Here is a 19,387-nt window from a genome sequence, read left to right on the forward strand (position 1 = left end):
TGGTGTGTGATGTATTATGTGTATTATGTTCTGCAGAGGATGTATTATGTGAATTGTGCTTGTGTTTGTGTTTGGGAGGTCTCTGATGTTTAGGTAAGCTTTTGGTAAGGACCTCCGCATATGTAGGTTTATGTGGTATTGGTTTGGTAGGTGCAGGAGATGAGGTGTGCGTGCTGACAACCTGCTTAGTATCAGATGAACTGACTGGTAAGTGAGAGAGCCTGGATTCTAGGTTCTTGATATTGATGCATCTCTCGCATAATGAATTTGTGTGGACTGGAAGAAGTGGGTTGCCAGTGTACATGAGGCAGTTGCTACCGTAAGCCCAGCTACTCAAATTAATTTCTTCACTTTCACAGTAACCATCCTTTATTCCAAAAATGGGACATTGTTAAAGGGCAGCTAGGTAGAGCTGCCCACATGGTTATGGATTGGGGTCATTTTGTTGAAGAATGTGAGCTTTTGAAGGCAATGTTTTTAAATCGAGGATTTCTTGAGTTACTTATTACTGGGCTTATAGTAGAGGTAAAAGAAAAAAAGAATTAAAGGGCTATTTTCAACCCCTTTTGAGTAATGTAATTCTTGATAACAATATGGTGGGTTCATCACATGTGTCTTGTATAAGTTTGAACATAGAGATTGAAGCAAATTTACTGTTGTCTGTTCCTGGTAGTAGTGTTGAGCCTAAGGGCAGACTTGGTACAAGTATGTATACTAATGCCTTTACTACATCTTTTAGTGATGATAGTCATGCCATTAGAGGTGTCTTAATGAAAAATTGGAATGTGTTACTCAATGATTCTGATGTTAGAGTGAGAATAGGTGATAAACCCACAATAGTCTTTAAAAAAGGCTTTAATCTGAAAAGTATTTTTAAACATTCTAAATCCTTTCCTAACAAAGGACATATGATAAAGTGTGGTGCTTATGTTTTTTGTAAATATATTTTAGCAGTAAGTCAAGTAAATATTAACCATCAGACTATTCAGATTTTTGGAAAACCTTGCTGTAATACTAAAAAGGTTGTTTACTGTGCTATCTGCTCTGTCTGCCCTTGTTTTTATGTTGACAAGACCAAGAGGAAACTTAAAAATCGAATTAGTGAGCATTTATCGGATATCCGTCCAAGTAAAGTAACCAATGCTCTTTTTAGGCATATTGATGCCCATAATGATCATTCCTTTAAATTTGATTGTGTTACAAACATTATCTGAGTCACACAGAGGTGGTGCTTGACCACTACTTCTTGAAAAAGTCGAGTTATCCTGGCCACTTCGTTTAGAGGCTCATTGCTGGCCAGGTTTAAATGAAGCTGCATCGGTTTTATGTTTACTTAAGCTAAAAGCCATTTCTAGCCACTGGGTAAGGTTTGTTTAAATAATTGTTTTAATAAGTCTTTTATTTTAAGCGTTGTAGTTAGGTTTGTTAATATAAAAGTGTTTCATGTTTAATGTAAAAAGTGGGTCTATGCATGGACGTGAATATGGGGGGGGGATGTCTGTTTTTAGACACTGTCATTGGGTTTTAATATTAACCCTATTGATTATGATGCGAATGTGTGTCTGATTATGTGTTTTTATTGGATCAGTGCCATTTTAAAAGGTTTTTGCTTTATGTAAATGTTTTATCTGAGAAATTCCAGTCTTGTAGTGGGACGGAATCCTGTGTTGTGTAATTAAAAGGATAATTGTTTATTTCAGCAGTTGCTTTCTGCTTCAAGTTATTTTATTGGCTTGTAACCAGAATTTTGCTTAAGGAGATTGTCTGTGTGTTCCCACTAGGGTCGTTTATTGGTTTATATCATTTTGTTGGTTTACATTACCTCAGGATGCCCATGTCAACCAGGCTGGCTGGAGAAACTGTCTGTCCATAATGCTAGGTAAGTTGATGGGAGAGGAGATGACAGGAGAAGTGGACAAAAAATATGAAAAGCTAGTGGGAAGGATCTGTGTTAGTACTTCAAGAGCTTCGCTGAATGTATGACCTGTCAGTGAGGGACATAAGTTCATGAATGGATGTGTCACAGAGATGTGTTCCTGGGCATTGTCCATCGGTAGTTCTTTTTGCCTCCCCTCTGAACACACATATTCCTCTATTCTCTTCCAGAATCCCAAGTCCTCTGGCTTGGAAAGTGGATGGTTTGTTTTTTTTTCGGAAGGGAATGTTTCTGTACGCCTTTCCTCCCCTTTGTCTGGGGCCAGTCACTACAAGTTACATCACTGGGTGGATCTTCTCACACAAGACAAGGGGTCTCTTATCCATCCTTACTTGTCCACTTTTCAAATGATGCTGTTGGTGATAGGGTTTTGATCCTTTTTAGGAACCTCTTTTTTTGACAGTGTAATTCAGGTTCTGTAGGAAGCCAGGAAACTCCTATCAGGAAATCACATATGTCCAAATGGAAAAGATTTTCTGTCTGGTGCCTCTCACAATCAGGATCCCCTTTCTGTGGAAGTTACTCTGGTTCTTTTCTTATTTGTGTGACCTGCTCCGTACTGGGTTGGCATATTCTTCAGCGAAAGCTCACCTATCATCAACTTCTGCTTGTTTGCCCTTTAATCCTCCACTGACCTGTAGGTTTGAGGTTAAACAATTCCTTAAAGGCGTCCTTCATATCAGGCCTCCCAGGAAGCCTATTCTGCCTTCTTGGGACCTCAGTTTTGTACTTGAAAAATTGACCCAGGCTTCTTTTCAGCCTGCTTCCTCAGCTTCCTTGTAACATTATACTTGGAAGACTGTTCTGATTTTAGCTCTTACTTCAGCCAGAAGAGTATCTGAACTTCAGGCTCTCATGGCTATTCCTCCTTTTTTTAGTTTTCAATATAGACAAGTACTATTCCTTCTTTTATGCTCAAGGTATCCTTCTTTGCAGAGTGAAAAGGTTCTTCACAACTTGCATTTGCATATACAGCTCAGATATTGTTTATGTAAAACTGAAGTCTCTCATAAATTTGAGCAGCTTTCTGTTTCTTTTCACCCCAATTTTTGGGTTTGGCTGTTTCTAAGCAAACAATCTTCTCCTGGATTTCTATTCTTTTCATGGAAAATGTTTTTCCTCGTCGATAAAGGCACAGTCTACTAGGGGAGTTGCCTCCTCTGGTGCTTTTTTTAAGGGTTTGTATACCAGTTCCATCCTTGAAAGTGCAACTTGGCCCTGTCTTCATACTTTGACTAAAGCATTACAAATATGATGCTGTTTTCAGAGGCAGAACAGGCTTTGCCAGGGCTATCCTGGATGGGTTTGTGGAGGGTTCTTCTTTGCATTCCTCCTTCCAGGCATCCTCTTGAGCTCTTATACTCTCCCTTAGGTGGAGCACTGCAACAGTGTACGGAAGGACAGTTGTGTAAAATCTTATGTCCTTGTCTTCACTGTTGTAGTATTTAGCCCCTCCCTTCTTCCACCCCTGTTCTTACTCTTGCCCTGTGTTCTGGTTGCCCCCCAGGGCAAGGGCCTTCTTCCTTGTTTTTCCTTCTGGGTGCACTTATTCTCTTTGTCCCCATGGGTATTCTGTTCCTGGTGGGTTTTTTCATTTCTGAGTATCTGTGTCTGTACATCATCTTTATGGCCAGTGCCGTGCACCGGGTACATATGTGTGATGTGTGGTGCCTATAAACTGCATGAGCTGAAGGCTTTGGTATACTGGACAGATGTTGGGCTATCCTTGGCAGGAGATCCCTAATGATGAAGATTATTGCAACAGTGAAGAGAAGAACGTCTACTGTAATGGTAATATTTTTACACAACTATACTTTCTGTGTGTGGACATTCTTAGTACATTTTATTATGCACTTTGCATATTGTGGGTTTTATTCCCCATAACCTGTCTTTGCCTGTTGTGCGACTCTGAGCAGGTTGGTTAAATGGAGTTTGTGCATGGCTCATTCTTGGAAGGGACCATGTGTCCAGTGGGCTTACCAGTTAACAAATGCTTTTATTTTTTTATTTTATGTGTTGCTGTTTATATGCACTTTAGCATTCTTAGTAGTAATTCATGTGTCCACTCAAATATTTCTTTTATTGATTTCCGACTTATCATTTTGTCAGTTTGAGTGTTACATCCTGGACACAACTTGTTTTTTGAAAGAAAATTAAGACTGACTTTTTTTCTTTACTGATAATTTTTACTCACGCAATTCTTTCACTAACATGATCATGAATGTATTTTTCCTACATGAGATCAGGGTATCACAGAAACTGTTGCCCAAGTGTCTTGGTTCAGTGCCACTCTCATGCCTTCTTTGGGACTCATGCCTATTATAGATATTTTCTTGTGCAATCCATCCAGCCATGTGTTTGCTAGACATCCTTATTTCATGCTTTCTTCTTCCTGTCTTTCTCCTAAATCTCTTCACAAAATCTACTTTCCTGCACATGTGCTCAAACTATGGTAATCAGATCTCTTTGACCTTCTCTGCTGTTGAAGCTACTTTGACTTCTGCTCTGATGCCCTCATTTGTTCGTCTGTCCCATAGAGTGCATCGTACCACCCATCTCAGGCATTTTGTTGACATCACCTTTAACTTCCTCTACTGCTTTGCCTTTATTGCCAGGTTTCCATACTGTACAGTAGTACTGGTCACACCACTGCTTTGTATACATTACTTTTCAGCTTCTTTGCCATTATTTTGTCAGACGGTATCTCTGACACACTGTGCCAGTTGGCTGCAGCTCCTCTGGTTCCAGCCCCGACCTCATCATTCCGACTTTCCTCCTCCTCGACCAGCCCTCTCAGATACTTGAAGCTGTTTACCTGTTTCGCTATTTTCTCTTCTGTCTCAGTTTCCAGCTTCTTCTGGTTTCCTTATTTGCTGCCATGACAACCTTCGTCTCTGTTTCTTATACAGCTTCAGTTTTGCATTTTGTTCCTCCATCCAGTAAATTCAGTTATTGAGTAGTAAGTGCACTGCCTGGATGCCAGCAAAGAGGAAACTTAGAGAGCCTGAAAGAAAATCAACTGGAAAAGGTAAACACTTACTGGGAAGAATCCTGCAGCTGTTCAGCAAAAACAGTTCAAGCTCCAGCTTTGACAGAAGACATGACTTCCAGTAACTTAGAGGAATATAAATCAAATGTGCTTAGAGCTGATTAAAATAAATGAAACACTGAAGGAGTATATCAACTTAAGTAACAAAAGACTGTAAAAATGGAAGAAACTTTAAACAGCTATTCAGATGAACTGATAAAACTGCAAACGTCAGTGGTTGAAATGAAGAAATATCTCACTGAGTGTGAGTCCTCAGAAAGAGGTCAATCAAATGTGAATAAATATAATAAATACAACAGGTGTTTCAAAAATAGTGCAGTTACAGGACAAAGCATACAGGGAAAAACTGACATTTTCTGCTGTACCAGAGTAGTGGGGCAATGCGGCAATTGCCTCATGTACACAGAAAACCTCATCTCCTACCACCCAACGCTACAACCTGCGAGAGATGCACTTACATAGTCAAACTGGAAGCAAAGCTCTCTCCACCCAAGATTGTGCTAGACAGTCAAGAGCAGAAGGTTAACACCCATACTACACCTCAAGCAACACATAGGCCTTCTAAACCCACACCACCAACACCCTCACATAGCAACACTAAACCCTCATATGCGGTGGCCCTTAACAGTAACCTGCCCAAGCAACAAGGACCTCCGAAGCTGAAATGCAAACAAACACTAATCACAACCAAAGTGTCACATAGCTCACAACACCAGTGTGCCACCCACAATAGCGCCTAAGGCGAGACAACATACCCAACACTTTAGTCATAGGTGACTCCATAGTCAGGCACACTGATGTCCCACTCACCAAGCTGAACAAGGAGAAAATTACAGTCAGCTGCTTGTTGGGTGCCAGGATCTGCCACGTAATGCATGCACTCAAGTCACTCCACAACAAGTACAGATATGACTCTGTCATTGTCCATGTTGGAGTGAATGACTCGAGACGTACCTCCCTGGACTACATGAAAAGAAACATGGAAGAGCTCTTGGATCATCTGGCCCAGGCAGGTATGACCATAGCCCTGAGTAGCATCCTGCCTTCACCCAGAATGATACCACAGTATAAGGACAAAATGATTGACTTCAACAATTAGCTAAGATTCTGGTGTCATTCAAAGGGGATCCAGTATGTGTCTGCCTAGGATGACACGATCGACAGACCACGAAGCTTTGACAGAGATGGTCTGCACCCGTCGCCCCTGGGATTCAGTAGCTTACTGGCTAAGGCTCTTGCCACCCCTATAGTGCCTTTTTTAGGCAAAGTTCAAAGGACAAAACCACCACCGTAACAGGTACAAGCATGCTAAATCTGAAGGTAATGCTACTCAATGCTAGAAGTCTAGACCTCAAAATGCACTCTCTCGAGGCACTCCTAAAAATGGAGAACATCAATATCTGTGCAGTAATTGAGACCTGGTTCAAGGCTCCAGAGAGCACCCCTGCAATACCAGACTAAAACTCTTACCACACTTTTCGGCCACTAAACCAGGACCAAAACACTAAAAGTGGAGGACTGTCCATATTCACCAAGGATATTCACACCACCTTGCCAGTTGCCCAACACAATGCGTCTGAAATTCTCCAGGTGCAACTAACACTAGGTAAGACTGCAATCCAAATTGTAGCTTGCTACAGATCCCCCATCATGCCCCAAGATTCTCACTACACTTTTCTAAACATACTGGAAAATATTAAGATATAACCAAACACCCTAATACTGGGTGATTTCAACTGCCCTGCCATTAACTGGGAAAACTACTTGTGTACCAACACCTTTGCCCAACGGTTCTTGGCATTCATAAATTCCAATGCGTTGGATCAACTAATCCATAGTCCCACCAGGGGCTCCAATATCCTAAACCTGGTCATTACCAACATGGGAAATCGATGCTCCACACCTATGGTCACCCCCTCATTGGTCAAGTCTGACCATAAGAATTTCACGCTTGACATCCACATCCCCGGCCCCCCAATAAGGAAACCTCCATAAAAAACTTCTCCAAAGCCAACTCCATGCTTCTCAAGTCAGAAGTGACAAACTTCATGATACCCATGCAGATGGGAACTGAAAGTTCGACTGCTGAAACCTACACTAAGACACTGTACGAGCACATCCACTCGTGCATGAATCATGCCATCCCAAATACAGCCAAGAAGTTCTCCTCCAAAAAAGGAAGCCAATCTAGTGGTCCCCTGCCATAAACAAACTTTACAACAAAAGGAAGAAACTGTTGCAGAAAAGAGGAAAATCCCAGGATGCAAAAAACTCCCTTACCAGTCTCAGTAACAAACTGAGATCCCTCATAAAATCCTCCAAAGCTAGTTACAACAATAAAATTGCCAAAGATTCCAAACACAACCACAAGGCATTCTACAGCTATGTCAAGAATCTAAATGGCAATGCTCAGATCTGCTCTGAGCTACAACAGAATGGCATTAAATATACTGATCCCAAGGATATTGCCAATATCCTGTCAGATCGATTCATTGCCAACTTCACCCTCCTCTCACCCCCTAAAAGGCTCATCTCAATACCAAAAGATTGCTAAATTATGGTAATAACTGCCACATAGGTAAAAAATGCACTTTCCAAAGCTATGAATACAGCATCCATGGGACCAAACGACATCGCGGGCTGTATACTACATGAACTACAAAATGAACTGGCACCTCACCTAAGTGTCATGTTTAATCATAACCTCACCTCAGGCTTTGTGCCCACTGAGTGGAGCACAGCTACAGTTATCCCATTCTACAAGGGGGGATCCACCTTGGATCCTGGGAACTACCGCCCCATCAGTCTGACGAGCCTGTTTTTCAAGGCCATGGAATGTATTATCATGGAACTTATGAACAAAGACATTGGCAAGCTTCAAACACTGGACCCCACCCAGTTTGGGTTCGTGAAGGCCGATCTTGTCTCCTGAACTTGATTGACTTCTTCGAATCAGTCTCCAGAGCTGTGGACAAGGGTAAGGCGGTCCACACAGCCTATCTGGACCTCGCCAAGGCCTTCTACACCATCCCCCACTCTGAAATCATAGATAAACTTACTAAGCTGGGCATTAATCCCTACATCACTCGATGGGTTGCCAACTGGCTTACTGACAGAACCCACACTGTAAAAGTAGCCGACTCCAAATCCAGCTCCAGACAAGTGACAAGTGGAGTACCTCAGGGTTCAGTCCTGGGTCTGCTCTTGTTTGGCATCTACTTCTCTGAAGTACAGGCCTACACTAAGGGAGTCTGGCTAACAAAGTTCGCAGAAGACTGCAAACTGGAAGCCATTATTGAATCCCCAAATTATGTGGATATTCTACAAAAGGGCCTTACAGAAACAGACACTTGGTGCAAGAGTCATGGGCTCTAGCTCAATGCCAAGAAATGTGTAGATGTTCATCGTGTTTTGCTGTTGCTGTCATTACACTTGGGTTATCCTGCTGGCAGGCTACCCGCAATCGGCCTGAATTCCAAAGTCCTGGTCCGGCGTCAGTTGCTGTCGCCTCTTCCCTGACGTCAGTGCACCAGGGGTATAAAAGATGCAGCTGACGCCATTTTCTTCAGTCTTTCTTGCCGTGCGGTGCCCGAAGCAAAAGCAGTTTGCAAGTGCCGGTCGGCCGACTCCTGAGATTTTCATAATTGAATTTCAGATCCAAAGTCTTCAATAAAGCTAAGTACCCGGTTGGGGAAACTTTTTTCTTGCTCCAGACCGATGTCAGAAAAAGTTAACAATTGTATTTCTTGTGGGAAGCAAATACCTCATAAGGATTTTCATTCTTACTGTATTCCTTGCCTAAGCCCTGATCACAATGTTGCTAGTTGTCGGTTTTGTGCTAGATTTAACCAACGCATTATAAAGCGTCGGTATGACTTTGCTTTTCATTACTTTGGCTGAAGGTTTAACTATATAATGCTGTCGGAACAACCGATGACCGGAATTCATAAAAAGCGCAAGTATAAAGAAAAGGACAGGCATCCGAGGTCCAAAACTGACGAAGAAGCCTCTTCTAGGCCAGTCACCGGTTCGCCGGTGCTCAGTGAGGCGCTTTTGCAGCCCCTGACTCCTGCTACCTCAGAGCCACAGGCTGCTTCCGACTCCCACGTGGAGACAACTAGGCCTCTGGATACTCAAGGTATTGGCCCTTTGGAAGTCAATCCCTCAGATGGGTCCGGAGCCGCTGAGCAGGCATCGGCTTCTGAGGGTGTTTTCAGACCTACACAACTTTATATCAAGCCTACTTCAGCATCCAAGACCAAGTCTAAAACAGTTTTAAAGACAAGGAAACAAGTACAGCGTTCTCCAGGACAGACTTCCATGCCTAAGAAACAGATGCTCAAAATGGCCGAAGACCTAATTACTTTGATCAGGGGTTCCCATCCTCCTCCTGATAAGAGACCTAGGCAAGATACTGAATATGATTCCTCTGATGAGGTTTCCATTTCCTGTGATTCCTTGGAACAGGAATATTCCCTTCCTCCCTATGAAGATTCTGATGCTGAAGAATCTATCCCTTCAGCCTCTCCTCCTGAGGATTATTCTTTTGGTGAGACCCTACATTCTATGAGGGAACATTTCCACTGGGAGAGCCAGGATTACTCAGATTCTAAGAAAAGGCTTAGAGACTTTCTGTTACTGCCTCAGCACAGACCTCTTGCAATTCCTCCGGTACTAGACATAGTAGATGATGTTTTTTCAGAGACTGTCTCCAGACTCTTTACCTCCTGCACCTGTTAAGCCGGACAGATACTACAGGGTTCCAGATTCCCATAAATTTCTATATAAAAACCCTGCTGCTGACCCAGAAATTATCTCACATGGTCCCAAAGGGGTCAAGGGTGCTTCTGCTAAAAACCCTGTCCCCTCAGATAGAGATTTTAGGGCTCTGGACAGATGGGGGAAAAAAGTCTACACTTCTGCTACCTTGGCTGTAAGGGTTTTAAATTGTCAGTTTCATATGCTCAAATATCAGCAATACTTAATGTCTTTGTTAAAACAAAAAATGTTGACAAATTCTGAATGTTTTGAGAACAAAGAATTGCAGGATTTATTGCATGCAGCTGAACAAGTGGGAAAACATACTTTGCAATGTGGTTATGATTCACTGGAGGCCTCGTGCAGGGCCGCAGTTACAGGTTCTGTTATCAGAAGGCATGCTTGGTTAAAGGAACAGAATCTGCCTGATCATGTTAAAGCAAAATTATTGGACGCTCCATTACAGCATGATACTTTGTTTGGTGTTAAGGCAGAAGAGGTGTTCAAGAAAATGGAGGATAAGGCTAAATCTATGCAGACAGTAAAGGATTTCTTACAGGTACAGCCACCCAGATTTATCAGGAACTGGCCTTCTAAGAATTGGTCCTTTCCAGTGGCAGACAGACCACAAAGAGGCAAATTCAGACTCCCTAGAGGCAGGCAACAGCCCCAGGGCTCATACAGGCCCAGACAATGGGGTGCTTCTACCTCCAAAAGTGGAGAAGACAAGTCACAACCCTATAGGAAACAGTCACAATGACTTCCCTCTGCCAATGCCAAGCACTTATCTTTTGGCAGCTCCCTTAGGGAGAAAGTTAGCACTTGTTTCACAAAATTGGCACAGGATCACCCAGGACAAATGGGTCTTAAATATAGTCTCTCAGGGCTACAGGTTCCATTTTCACACCCTTCCAAAGGCAAAAGGTATGCCAGACCTGCCACACAATCAATGGGCAGAGGCACAAAAACAGGTTTCATCTCTCATGGACATGAGGGCTATTCAGCCAGTGCCACAACAAGAACAGGGACAAGGATTTTACTCAAGACTTTTCTTAGTACCAAGAAAGGACAGTTCTGGACCTGTCTATTCTAAACACTTTTCTGGACATTCCAAAATTCAAAATGTTGACTCTGCAGCAGCTTCTGCCCATGCTGGGCAAGGAGGCTTGGCTTGTAACTTTGGACCTCAAAGAGGCATACCTGCATGTCCCAATCAGACAATCTTGCAGAAGATACCTCAGATTCATAGCTGGCTCAATGCACTACCAATTCTCTGCACTGCCCTTTGGCTTATCTACTGTGCCTAGGGTCTTCACAAAATGTCTGGCACCAGTAATTGCATTTTGCAGACAAAGAGGAATTCATATATTTCCCTACTTGGATGATTGCCTTATTCAAGCAGAGACCAAAGACATTCTACTAAAGCAACTGGCGTTTGTAAAAAGATTGCTAATTTGCCTAGGGTACACTGTAAACGAAAATAAATCAAAACTAGTACCCTCTCAAGAGATAATATTCCTGGGTGCAAGCTTAAATACAACTGCCAAGATGGCTTATCTCACGCCAGACAAACAAAGACAACTGACTTCTTACTTCAAAAACATGGCAACAAAGACCCAGTTATCTGCAAGAAAAATTCTGCAGGCTCTGGGCTACATGGCATCCTGCATTCTACTAATTCCATATGCAAGACTGCATATGAGGAAACTACAATGGTACCTAAAAAGTGTTTGGACTCAACATTGCCACAGCCTGGAAACATTAATAACTCTCATTCCCTGCCTGCAACAGGAGTTTCGATGGTGGGCACAGGCCTGTCACCACATCAAGGGACAGCCATTCGCTTTACCCACACCCAGGCAGACATTAACAACAGATGCATCAGATTATGCCTGGGGGGGCAAACATGGCAGGAAAATGTATTCAGGGCACATGGCCTGCAAGCCAAATGCATCTTCATATCAATCAAAAAGAGATGCTAGCTGTACAAAATGCCCTGACAGCCTTCAAGGTACTACTTCATCCGGGACAACTGCTGATAAAGATGGACAATACTACAGTCATGTGGTACATAAACAAGCAAGGAGGCACACATTCCTACCACCTCTGCAGACAAGCCATGACTTTGTGGAACACAGCATTGACTTATCAAGTACACCTGCAAGCACAATTCCTGCAGACAAACTAAGCAGAAACCTCATGGATCCTCACGAGTGGAAACTAGATCCACAAATCTTCAGAATGATAACAGGGAAATGGGGATGCCCAGACATAGATCTATTTGCCTCCCCTCACAACTGCCAACTACAGAGATTTTGTACAAGGACTTATCACAAGCTAGCATGGAAAGTGGATGCTCTATCATTCAGCTGGGAAAACCTTACAGTATATGCCTTTCCTCCACTACCTCTCCTCCCCAAGGTACTCCTAAAGGTCAGACAAGAGAAGCCAAAAATTATCCTGATTGCCCCAGACTGGCCACACCAGCACTGGTACCCAATCCTAAAGAGCTTGTCTCAAGGCCCAGCCTGGACATTACCTCAAATTCCTCATTTGCTGACCCAACAAAACAATCAGATCCTACACAGCCAACTCAGAACCCTAAGTCTGGCTGCATGGCGGATAACGTAACCATTCAGAGCACACCTCTCTCTAAAGCAGTTATGGATGTTATTTTGGAGGCCAGGAGGCCCAGCACCAGAAAATCTTATGCAGAAAAATGGAAGAAATTCTGTGCTTGGAACCAGGCACAAGGAATTGACACGCTTGTTCCAAATATTCCTCAGATTTTACAATACCTAACTGAGATGCTGGATAAAGGCCTATCCTTCTCATCAATTAAGATCCATGCCTCTGCCATTTCAGCTCATTACAATACGGACCCACCTATTTTCTCTCATCCACTGCTAAGGCAGTATCTCAGAGGGGCCAAAAACATAAGACCTCCAAGGAGAGCTCCAATACCTGCATGGGACCTCAATTTTGTCTTGGAAAAATTCACTCTGCCTCCTTTTGAGCCAGCCAATACAGCTGAGATAAAATACTTATCATGGAAAACAGCTCTTCTCCTAGCAATAACTTCAGCAAGAAGAGTCTCAGAATTTCAAGCACTAATGGCTGTGGAACCTTTTACTATCTTCCATCCGGACAGGGTTTCTCTAAGGACAAACACAACATTTATGCCTAAGGTAGTGTCCAGCATGGCCCTTAACCAAACCATACATTTGCCTAGCTTTTATCCAAACCTGCAGAATAAGGGGGAGAGACTTCTGCATTATTTGTACATACACAGACAGCTACATTTTTACTTGGACAAGACTAAAGTTTTCAGAAAGACTGAGCAACTCTTAGTGGCATATGCTGCAGGATCGGAAGGAAAGCTATTTCAAAGCAGACTATTTCAAAATGGATAGGCCACTGCATTCGTTTCTGCTATTCACAACATGGCAAATCAGTGCCTAAGGGCATTAGGCCACATTCTACCAGAGCAGCAGCCACTTCAGCAGCCTTCCTCAGAGGAGTACCAACCAAGGACATTTTGGAGGCTGCAACCTGGACTTCAGTGCACACTTTCACAAAGCATTACCACTTACCATCCAGAGCAGGCTTGGCCACTGCAGTTCTGCAGGGCCTCATAGCCACTTCTAATTCTATTTAGGCCCAGCCACCCAACCTCAGCTTTGGGATTCAACCCAAGTGTAATGACTGCAACAGTGAAACATGATGAACATAGTACAGTTGTGTACCTACCATAAATGTAGATGTTCGAGTGTATTCACTGTTGCAGTCCAGGTTACCCTCCCACTACCCCCCTTTCATTGCTAGGACTTATCTGTACTTCTCTATTCTATACAACCTATGTGGTGTATTTGCTTGTAGATGAAGTTATGTGAATGCTTTTTTATGATCAGAATTTTTAGCCTACCCTTTTGGGGGCACCTGACATCTGGAGCAAGAAAACTGAAGAAATGATGTTGGCTGCATCTTTTATACCCCCGGCGCACTGACGTCAGGCAAGAGGCAATAGCAACTGATGCCAGAGCAGGACTTTGGAATTCAGGCCGACTGCAGGTAGCCTGCCAGCAGGATAACCCAAGTGTAATGACTGCAACAGTGAATACACTCGAACATCTACATTTATGGTAGGTACACAACTGTACTTTATCCCCTTTGGGAAAAAACATGCACCTGTGAAATACCACATAGGTGGCAGTACACTAAACACTGAAAGTGTGGTAAGAGACTTAGGGACACAGGTGGACAGTGGTCTCAGCTTTGATAACCACATTGCCATAACAGTCAGGAAATCCTTCTATGTGGCACACCTCATTACTAAGGGCTTTTCATCCAGAAAAAGGAGGTCATTCTCCCACTGTACTCCTCCCCCATTTGACCCATTATAGAATACAACGCCCCATTTGGTATGTACCTCTCAAGACATCTGCAACAACTGGAAAGGCCATAGAAATAACTCACTAAAAGAATCACAGGCCTAAAGCAGATGCCCTATGCTGACCGTCAAAAAAACCTCCAGCTATACTCTGTCGCATATCGTCTACTCAGAGGCGATCTCTGCTTAACATACAAAAGGTTACAAAAAGGTTACTAGGAGTTTATAGTCACATAATTTGACTTTTATCTCTGTAGATGTTATAGATTTATTTACCTCAATACCACATGATGTGTGTTTAGAATGGTTTGAGGAAGTTTTAAGTGACAGCAACGAGATATCTTTTAATGAATTTCGCACCAGTTTAATTTAGTCCTGAAAAATAATTTCATTTTCTTTGAAGGTGAGTTTTTTTGACAGCATAGGGGTGTTGCAATGGGGGCTCATTGTGTGCTTACCTATGCAAATATTATCTTGTCTTACTGGGAAAAGAAATATGTTTTTAATTCAGAGTTTAGGGACTGTTGGGATTTTTATGCACATTTCTTGGATGATATATGTTTATTTTGGGTAGATTCGAAAAGTAGGTTTATGGAAATTTTCAACTATATGTGTGGGACCACCAGTTTTTTAAAATTTACTTATGAAATAGGACATGATGAGATGAAGTATTTGGATGTTAATATATCTAAACATAATGGTAATTTTAAATCCAAAGTACATAGAAAGGAGACTTTGTCAAACTCATACTTGTATTACATCAGTCTTTTTCTTCTTCTTCTTCTTCTTTCAGCTTTTTCCCGGTTAGGGGTCGCCACAGCAGATCACCTGTCCGCTCATGATTGGCAGTGGAGTTTTACAGTGTCGAGTTGCCAGCCCAACCTTCCACAGAAGGCACACACACGCACACACTCACACTTAGGGCAAATTTAGAGTGTCCAATCCACCTACAGCATGTCTTTGGAATGTGTGAGGAAACCCACACGACCACAGGGAGGACATGTAGACTCCGCACAGAAGGCACCCCAGCTGAGGATCAAACCGGAGAACCTCTTGCTGTGAGGTGGCAACACTAACTGCTCCACCACCGTGGCCGCCCTACTTGTATTACATCAGTACTCATCCTTTTTATCAGAAAAAGGGGTTTGGTAAAGGGTCAGTTCGTACCAGTGAGCAGAATGACCTAAGAAAATGTAGATTTTAACAATGAGTGTAAGTTCCTTATGGATTTATTCAAAGCTAGGGGGTACCCTGAAAATTTATTGTTGGAAGTATTTGAAGTGAGGCGAGAAAAACTAGGTTTGCTCCTATACTAGGGAATTATATGGATAATATTGTTCAGAACATTTTGAATAGTAAGATAGTGGACAAGGCTTATAATAGTGCTCTGGTTATTACATATGATGGGGATGCAAAGCTTGTTAAAAACATTATAGAAAAGGATTGGACGAAGTTTGCTAACATCTTGGATTTAAATTTTATCTTTGATAAACCTTTCAAATGTATATACAGAAAGGGCCGTAACATTAAAATATTCCAGAAAATAGGACTTCTTATTTTAATACTGCAAAACAAGGTAAAAGGGGCACTTACAACTGTGGAAGTTGTCCCAGTGCCCGTATGCTAAGGAAGGTGATATGGTTTACCTAAAGAGCAGAGATAGGTATATTAGAAGTAGGGGTTATGGTACCACTGGTACTATTATTTACCTTCCTTTATGCGACAAATGTGAGGCGTTTTACATAGGTAAGACTGAAAGGAAGTTTAAACTTAGGCTGTATGAGCGTAGGTATGATGTAAAGAAAAAGAACATAAACACGGCTCTATTTAAGCACACCCAGATTTGTGATGGAGCAGATTTTATTTTTTTGTAATAAAAATATTGCCTATTGTTCCAAGAGGTGGTCCTTGGGAAACTCGACTGGAGCACAGGGAACTGTATTGGCAGTTAGTGTTAGAAGCCAATAGGTTGCCTGGCTTGAATTATACTGTTTCTCTTGTATCAGTTCTAAAACTCAGATCAGCTAAACTTTAAATTATTTTCATACAGAATTTATATCTTTGGCCAGTAGATGGTGGTGTTGTACAAGTTAACAAGTGCGTCTACTTGTATACATATACATCACCCATATACAAGAACCATGTATTTGTATGTATATATTTATTTGTTTATTTATTCATGTTTTACTTATTATTTTATTAGAGTTTTAATGAGGAGAATTTGTTTTATTCATTATATTCCAATATGACTTTAGTAAGTGATTTTAAAAGTCATTGTTATTCAACATTTTACATTATTATGTATACGTGAACTGTGATTGGTAAATTGGTGGAAGTAACAATTAAGTTTATCTGTTTAAGGTCATTGTCATTTGGTACACTCACATATGATAAAGTTTTTAAGACGAAAACGCAGTGATAAAGTTAAGTGTTCTGTGTGTTTCTCTTACTATATGTGTATTTACTTCTGTGTGGATTATTCGTATTAAAACTGTTGATTTGGATTGTGTGTGTCCCTCTGGTGCCTTTTTTATGTTTATTGGTTTATCATTTAGCACTTTTACCACTATCATTTATTTGATTAAAATTTATGAAAATATTTGGTATGTAAGATGTGAATTCAGTAGTAGGAACTCAGAGAATTTACATATTGTTCCCTAAGGTACAATAACTGAGCTAGATTAGACAGAAAATATATTTTATTGCAGCTTGTGTACTTAATTGAAAGCTTTGACAGACATACAAATAACTATTTCAGATCATGCCAATAACAACTAAGATAAAAGTGCAGGGTAATAAAGTAAAAATGAGACACTAGTCCCCACCTACGTGTGAAAATGAGAGGAATTTAAGGATTGGATAGTAGAAATTATTCAAGAGGTTTTAGATGTTCATAGAGGAGGTAGTATTATTACTACTAGGCTAACTGCTTTTATTATTTTAAGCCTAGCCCCCCTATCCCCTGTGAGAATTCAACTGTAACTTGTGTTTGTAAGGCAAACACCTTAACCATTAGGCCACCCTCCCAACCCTAGGGACAATAGACTATCAAATGAAACTTGAGTTTAAAACTCGAGGAGAATTAAAAGAAAAAACAGAAGAAGGAACCGGAATTATTTAAAGGAGCTGGCAAGGTTCAAGTGCTGCAGAATGAGGGCGATCTCACCCAGCAAAAAGAGGCGCAACTGCAGCGTGCCAAAGAAAAATTAAGGGAGTATCTGGATAATATGTATGAGTTTAGAATTCCAGAGCACAAAAACCTTTAGCACAACAAAGTATGTAACAGAAAGAAATGGTTGTTGCCCAATTTAGGGAGCCTATAACAAGAAAAATGACCAGATATCATGTAGCGGTATTAAGTGATATTTCAGAAATGTTATGAAAATTAATATAAAGCAGAGAAATGTGGAAGTCAAGAAAGAGCATACGTGAAAATGTTTGTGGAAGACAAGTATACCAAGATTAGAGGTAGATGAGGCATGTTTATTTATTTGACATTTGCTAACCAGGTTGATCTGACTAAGCCTGAACCCATTTTCAGTGGATGGTGATAAACAATCAATCAGCAGGAAAGTCTCCAGTAAAAGATGATATTCCTGTGAAATTAGGAAGCTACGAGGAAAGAAAGGGATTAAGATCTGGAAGGTTTTGTTTAACAAACAGTATTTTAAAAGGAGGGGAAGCACCAACATCATAGAGGAAAGCTGTGATGGCTATAATACCTAAAGATGGTAAAAACCCATTGGATACAGCTTCATATAGGCACATTTCAATTTTAAACTATGATTATAAAGTGCTTATATCTATAACAGCTAAAAGAATAGCAAAGGTGTTGCCAAAAGTGGTAGATATGGATCATTGTGGTTTTGTGTAGGGGAGACAGACATTTGACAACATTAGTAGAACAGTGATGATCCATAGAGAAGCAGAGTGTTAAAAATATTCTGTTATTGATGGCATTTCCTGATACAGTAATAAGGTTAATCATGAGGATATATCAGGAACTGGAGGCAAAAATTAAAGTGGGAGGGTTCCTTTCTGACAAGTTCTCTATGAGCAGAAGAAGCAGGCAGGGGTGTCCTTTTTCCTCTTTGTTATGTGCTTTATGTTTAGAGCTACTGGCAAAGAACATAAGGGTCTCAAACATTCAAGGATATAACTGGTATGGTAACCAAAAACTGGCTTTATTTGAAAACAATTTATTTATTTTTTATTTATATTTTATATTTTATTATTTATTTTTTTATTTATTTTATTTATTTATTTTTTATTTGCAGACATTATATTTCATATCTCAGTATTGTGGATCATATTGCGACAGTTTCAAGTATATTGAGATATAACATTCATCATCATCATCTTCTTTCGGCTGTTCCAGTTAGGGGTCGCCACAGCAGATCATTTGTTCCCATTTCTTCCTGTCCTCTGCATCTTGCTCTGTCACACCATCCACCTGCATGTCCTCTCTCACCACATCCATAAACCTTATCTTAGGCCTTCCTCTTTTCCTGTTACCTGGTAGCTTCATCCTTAGCATCTTTTTCCCAATATACTCACCATCCCTCATCAGGACATGTCCAAACCAACGTAATCTTGCCTCTCTAGCTTTGTCTCCAAACCTTCCAACCTGGGCTGACCCTCTAATATACTTATTCCTAATCCTGTCCACCCTCATCACACCCAGTGCAAATCTTAACATCTTTAACTCTGCCACATCCAGCTCTGACTCTCCTGCCTGTTTGTCAGTGCCACTATCTCCAACCCATATAACATAGCTGGTCTCACTACCCTCTTGTTGACCTTCCCTTTCACTCTTACTGGTACTCGTCTGTCACAAATCACTCCTGACACTCTTCTCCACCCACTCCATCCTGCCTGTACTCTCTTCTTCACCTCTCTTCCACACTCACCATTACTCTGAACTATTGATCCCAAATATTTAAACTCATCCACCTTCACCATCTCTACTCCTTGCATCCTCACCATTCCTGTATCCTCCCTCTCATTCACACACATATATTCTGTCTTAGTCCTGCTGACCTTCATTTCTCTCCTCTCTAGAGCATATCTCCACCTCCCCATGGTCTCCTCCACCTGCTTCCTACTCTCACTACAGATCACAATGTTATCTGCAAACATCATAGTCCACTATTGAGATATAAAATGAATGAATATAAAACAAAGGCTATAGCTATAAGCTGTGTACCCACACATGAAGCTGGCCCAGCAATAATCATGTCTGTGGGAATACAAT

General features: G+C 41.3%; 1 protein-coding gene across 1 annotated transcript in view; it reads left to right on the forward strand.

Annotated features, from left to right (window-relative positions):
• Positions 1 to 593: 593 nt before the first annotated feature.
• LOC122807599 (zinc finger protein 260-like) overlaps positions 594 to 19,387 on the forward strand; it is a 53,427-nt gene continuing 34,633 nt past the window's right edge. Inside the window, exons 1-2 of the mRNA XM_044078509.1 lie at positions 594 to 867; positions 952 to 1,128. Of these exons, the coding sequence (XP_043934444.1) occupies positions 594 to 867; positions 952 to 1,128 (451 nt within the window). The remainder of the gene's footprint in view (positions 868 to 951; positions 1,129 to 19,387) is intronic.

This window comes from Protopterus annectens, chromosome 7.part1 (genome assembly GCF_019279795.1).
Source record: "Protopterus annectens isolate FY-2018-M chromosome 7.part1, PAN1.0, whole genome shotgun sequence".
Taxonomy (NCBI): domain Eukaryota; kingdom Metazoa; phylum Chordata; order Ceratodontiformes; family Protopteridae; genus Protopterus; species Protopterus annectens.